A 6,252-nucleotide genomic window follows, 5' to 3' on the forward strand; every position below is an offset into this window, starting at 1 on the left:
TAAAATAATTAAAAAACAAAAACTGCCTAACATGGAACACACCACTCCACTAGGGTTCCTATTACGTGTTTATGGCATTTTAGTATTTAAAGAAAGTATCATTACATATGATTATAATTTCATTCTCTCATTTACCTAGTAAATACTTTAACTAATGAGGGTCAAAGAGGTTAAACGATTGATTAAGATTGCTCCTTAAGTGTGAAAATACTTACCTCATATTGCATTGCAGAACAATAAAATGTGTTGATAAAAGAAATTGGGCTTACCTTCTCCATCCTTGGTCCAGTTTTCATCTTCATCAAAGTGTGTGTCTCCACCCAGACCGAGACCAGGAGGAAACGCATGGCCCAGAACTCCCAAAGGGCCGTCAAAATGGCGAGGGCACCAACCATGGACTAAGACAATTCATGGGGGCGGTGATCAGCCACTTCAAACTTGTGGAGAAGACATAATTAGACCCTTTCTTCCCTGTTGAAAACTTTACCTCGGGTCCTAAAGGCAATCATGATGTCTGCAATCCCTTTGGAAACCTTGGTAAAGACCAGTGGGGTCACCTTGCTCCATACTTCCAGTGCTTTTTGGATAGCCTCATCCACATCAGCTCGTGCCATATCTGGCGTGTAGTTCATTATTCTGAACAATTAATGAAAACACATGAATTGATGGTTATACATGCATATACTACACATACTAGAAAAAGACAGTTGCTTCAGGTTTATCGATCCTATAGGGCAGGAACCTTGCAATGATGCTATTGTCTTACATCTGTATTTGAAAAAACCTAACCCTGGGCCCTAAAGTCAAGTTGCTTTGACTCAAAGCGAGCCCACAGGACAGAGTAGATCTGCTCCATCGGGCTTCCATGGCTGAATGTCCTTGTGGAAGCAGACTGCCTCATCTTTCTCCTGCAGAGCAGTTAGAGAGATTAAACCGCTGGCTTTTTTGTTCATAGCCTACCACGTTACTCCCCTGCACCACGAGGACTGCTATTGCTTGCATTGGTATAGCAGTATGGTATTTAAATAGTTTCTTTGCATATGCTGTATAATTTAGCCGTCTCATCTATTGGTAGATATTTTAATGAATGAGAGTCAAAGTGGTTCAATAATTGATTAGGATCGCCCCTTCAGTAGGAGGAGGCTTACCTCATGTATGTGTTTGCGGTGTGTATGAATGTGTTATAAAGCATTCGAGAAAGACTTGAGATGCTTTTTTCTCTAATGGTTTGTGGCTATCAGTCTTGAACATATATCATAGATTAAGATTCTCAAGAGTTAAAAAGTTATTCAGAAAAGTGATCTTCCTTCTCTTATTATTATATATAACAAATCATTTTATTGGGGGCTTGTACAACTCCCATCACAATCCACACACACATCCACTGTGTCAAGCACATCTGCACATCCATTGTCATCATCATCCCCCAAATACCCTCTTTCCACTTGAACCCCTGGCACCAGCTCCTCACTCCCTCCCACCCCATCTCATAAGCCCTTGATAATTTTTTTTTTTCAGCAAATGTGGTGAAGAAAGTTTATGGTGCCTGGTTGTCAAAAGATATGGCATCTGGGGTCTTAAAAGCTTGAAGATAAACAAGTGGCCATCTAGCTGAGAAGCAATAAAGCCCACATGGAAGAAGAACACCAGCCCGTGTGATCACGAGGTGTTGATGGGATCAGGTATCAGGCATCAAAGACCCAGAACAAAAAATCATGTCAATGTGAATTGGGGCGGGTGAGTGGGGGGAGTGTGGAGAAGAAACTCAAAGCCAATCTGTAGGCAATTGGACATCCCCTTACAGAAGGGTCACGGGGAGGAGATGGGCCAATCAGGGTGCAGTATAGTACCGATGAAACATACAGATTTACTCTGGTTCTTTAATGCTTCCTGCCCTCTCCCCACTATCATGACCCTAATTCTACCTTACAAATCTGGCTAGACCAGAGCATGTACATGGGTACAGAGAAGAGCTGTAAACACAGGGAATACAGGACAGATAAACTCTTCGGGACCAATATCGAGAGTAGCCATACCAGGAGGGGAAGGGGAAGGTGGGGGGAGAGAGAGGGAACCGATCACAATAACCCACATGTAACCCCCTCACTAGGAGGATGGACTACAGATTTTCCTTCTTTTGATGTGCCCCATTTTTGTTTCAACTCTTAAGGTGCACGAAGATGGAGAAAGACTCTTTAGGGCAAGAGGACTGTGGAGTGGGCGAGTGGGTGCATGATTTCTGGAAGCCCCTTCACCTTGGGTCAAGCCTACATTTCACCTCTTTCTGTATCTGCTTCCTCTTAATAGCAGTCGGTTTGGTTCTGCCCACAAGCTGGCTTCCTGTTTGTTGAGATGCCTGGGGCATCTCAGTGTTCACTCCAGAGGCCACCTGAGGGTTGACAGCTCTAACTCACCCACATTTCTAATGGGATTTGCTTGTGCTCCAAGTCCTGCCCATTTGGTCTTGAGCACATGTCACCGATGACCTTCAACCATCTAAAGTTTGATGGCACTGGTTCTGAACCCAAATTTATGCAGAAGAAGCAGACACTAGAGTTTATCCATTGAGTCAGAGCACCAAATATCCTTGGCTCAAGTTCCCCTGTGTTTTAGGCAGTGTTGACAGTTGTCAGTTGAAAGGATGGAATAAGTAAAATCCCCGAAGTATCACACACACAGGAAATGCTCAAAAACAACCCAGCAACTCACCACCATCGAGTCAACCCCAACTCATAGCAATCTTACAGGCTAGTGTGGACCAGTCCCTGGAGTTTTCCACAACAAGAACTCTACAAACCAGCTGTTTGAAATCCTATGGGGCACAGAGGTGCTCAGATACACACAGGGTTCCCATGGTGCAGCATTGACTTGACAGCAACTCTTTTTGCTCATCTAGTTTTGGCTTTGGTTTTTAAGCTGGCAGAAGCATTACCTGTATGTAAGGTTGTGTTTTCTCCACCCAGGTAGCGTGTAGCCATATTGGCCAACGTCGGGCACCCCACACCTGGGTTTCTTCATGATCTCAAGAGCGTTTGAGTCCAGTTTTCCAGTCACTGTCAATCCAAAAAATGCTTGCATCTCTCGGATTTTGCCAGCTAGGAGACTCCTGCTCTTGTTTTGTGCAAGATGACTCCCTTCTATTTCAAGAGAGTAGAACTGGTTGAGATATGCCTGATCAAAAAGACAAAAAAGGCACAGACTACACGAGAGCAAAACTGAAATTTCTGAGAAGACAAAATGACCTGACATCCTCTATGGTGGTAAGGAGGTAAGGAGGAAGTAAGGAGTGAGGGACAGGAAGGAGCGAGGGAGGAAAAAGGAAAAAGGAAAAGGGAATTAAAGAGGAAGAAAAGGTTCCTTGTTCTTTCAGTGTCCAAGTATTGGCTGAACTATGTGTGATCAGAATTAGCCAAACTACACAACACACAAAACTCCAAACCTCCATAGAGGAGAATCAAATTTCTACATCTTAAATGATGATACACACTTTGTACCCTTTACATATCTTTGCTGCTTCCTTTATTTTGGTGTTTCAATAAAAACACATTCTAGAAAACACAGCTGTGCATCCAATTAAAAACTGTATCCAATTTACACTAGTAAGTTTGTTGTGCAGATGAGCCCACTCCGCCATATTGAATTTCTGAGAATGTATTTAGAGGAAGAATTCTAATCCTAATTATACAATTAGAATTATTACACTCGGACACAGGAATCCATCAGCCTACCAAAGTCAGAGCTGAGGACTTCAGCTAAAATGTTCTCACACGAATCCAGAGCTTGGGGAACACAGAAACTGTCCTGCAGTCATCTGTTTGGTTAATTTTTGGTTGATGTCACAAGTGGGCTGGGTTACAAGTGGGACGGCTTCTCCTGGGCAACTGGATATGATGTCATTCTCATAAAAAATGTGAGTTGTGTTAGTGTTGTTTTTATAATCTGACTCATCCTCTCCACAAGTCCAGAAAACTGCAGGTGATCAGAACAATGGAAATTTTGGAAAGTAAGAAAAATGCAATAGAGAGCCTACTAAAAAGGCCTCCTTGTTCCTGACAGGACAGCTCAGGTTCACTGCATGGGGACAAATTTGACGTGTGTTGCTGTGGCCTTTGACAAGGAAATGTTTTAATTCCCTGTGAATACTTGAAAATAATACATTTATACAAAATACCTGTAAATCATGTTTATAACCATTAGCAGGTGCTCATTGGATAGAATCTCTTTAGCATTCCCCTGTTGGCCTGGTGGAAAAGGATATTTTTGAGGTGGAGGTGGAGGGTGATATATTCTAAGCAGGCAGAACACTGGCCATTTGATCTCCAGCTTCCTGAAATTGCCCCTACAGACATTTCCTTCAGGTGGTTACCATCTTCTTCCCCCTCAGGTGCGTGTTTCGTGGAAGATGATGACAGCAGGAATTTGTAAGTTCTCAGGAATAACAACAGGTTTAATGTTGCCTTTTTCATAATGTTGCCTTTTTGTTTACTAGTTTTGTTTACTGGTAATTGTTCTGTTTTTAATTTAGAAGCATATTTGTAGTGGCAGGCTAATATCTTGCCGAATATGCTAACATCAGGACCTCATCTGAGTCCATAACCATCTTACTCTTGGGTATTTCCATGTTGCTTTTTTTTTTTTTTCTGTAAGTGTGGCATTTGCCGCAGATAGAAGTTTGCTGGGCAATGGCGTACAGGAAGGTCTGTATAGTCTGCTATCAGGAGAGAACAGAGAAGGCCGTTACATGTGGTAAAGTGGAGGGGCAGCCAAAAGGAGGAAGGTCCTTGATGAGATGTGGTTACAACAATGGGCTCAAAAATAAACAAAAACAATTGTGAGGATGGCACAAGACCAGGTGCTGTTCTGTTCTGTGGCACACAGGGGCACTATGGGTTGGAACCAACTCGATGGCACCTAACAACAACAACAACACAATAATCTATGCAAAAAATACCATTTTTAAAACTAGTAGGCTGTCTAAAGAAGTGCTGCCGTTGAGAATACATAAGTGCTTGATTGTGGCCCAAAGTTCCCGACATGCCCAAACGTCTTTCATCACATGAAACACTTTATCACCAGACACATCTTTTGTGTTCGTCATACAAATTTGAAGTGAGGACATCCGTAAACAAATTGGCAGGACAGGTTTATTGTCAGAGTTTATTTACAACTTGTAGGTGGGTCTTGATTCAAAATGCACTGCCGTTCGGTTGATTCTGCTTCAGAGCGACCCTACATCAGAGTCCCAAGGCTGTAAGTCTTTACAGGAACTAATTAGTCCATCTTTTTCTTGAGGAGGAACTGGTGGGTTTGGACTACTGACCTTGAGCTTAGGAGCTGTGCCATGAGGGCTACTGTAGTTTGGAAACTACTTTTAAGTTGAACTATATAAAATATATACGTGGTTGTTAGAATGAACTAACTTTATGCCTCAGTGGTGCAGTCGGTTACACAGTGGACTGCCAATGGAAAAGCTAGCAGTTTGAAACGACCAGCCACTCTACAGGAGAAAGATGAGGCTGTCTACTCCCGTAAAGGTTTATAGTCTTGCAAACCCCAAAGGGCAGTTTTACTCCGTCTGATAGCGTCACCATGAGTCGGAATCAACTGCAGTGAGTCTGATGTCTTTTGAGTTTGAGCAACTTTTAGAATTAGCTAGTGTGGGAAACAGAAGCATTTGTCCCAAGTTGTCTCCCCCAAATACATGCCAAACTTAGCTGCTTGCTACACGTGGTGAATGACTATACACTTGAAGGCCAACAGAAGTAGGTCAGGGGTTATTCTCCCTAAGGGTTATCAGCCATCCAGAGCAAGCAGTCACCACTGCTTATCCCACAACAAGGAGGACCCACTCCCTTCTGATAAGGATAGTAGTTGACTGTTTTCTTGGAGGAGACCCCAAGAGGTCAAGCTCACCCAAGGGTAACCAAGGTTAGGCTGCCATTATCCATCTAGGGCCCGCCCATCTTGTCACATGTATACCTGTAGTCCCTTCCATTCCTATGTGCACACCCCTAGCTCATCCCCTTCCTATCATGCTTATGCCTATCGTACCTCCCCTTCCTATGATGTGTATGCCTATTGTACTGCCCCTTCCTGTGATGTGTGGTTGCCTGTAATCATGCCCACCCCCCTAAGTAATGATAAGTGTTGGATAGCAATAAAGTTGGCCGGCTCTTGCTTTCGGAGGTCTCCCCACGAGGACGAAGCGGGGCTGAGGTGAGTGTGCTACCATGCATTGTGCCTGACTCCATG

General features: G+C 43.4%; 1 protein-coding gene across 1 annotated transcript in view; it reads right to left on the minus strand.

Moving 5' to 3' along the window:
* The window catches only part of MMP27 (matrix metallopeptidase 27), a 20,459-nt gene that overhangs the window by 11,445 nt on the left and 2,762 nt on the right, over window positions 1-6,252 (minus strand). Inside the window, 3 exon segments of the mRNA XM_004709008.1 lie at window positions 270-398; window positions 488-636; window positions 2,933-3,171. Coding sequence (XP_004709065.1) covers window positions 270-398; window positions 488-636; window positions 2,933-3,171 — 517 coding nt within the window.

Source organism: Echinops telfairi, unplaced genomic scaffold, assembly GCF_000313985.2.
Source record: "Echinops telfairi isolate 266 unplaced genomic scaffold, ASM31398v2 ScPeMD7_7421;HRSCAF=8459, whole genome shotgun sequence".
NCBI lineage: Eukaryota > Metazoa > Chordata > Mammalia > Afrosoricida > Tenrecidae > Echinops > Echinops telfairi.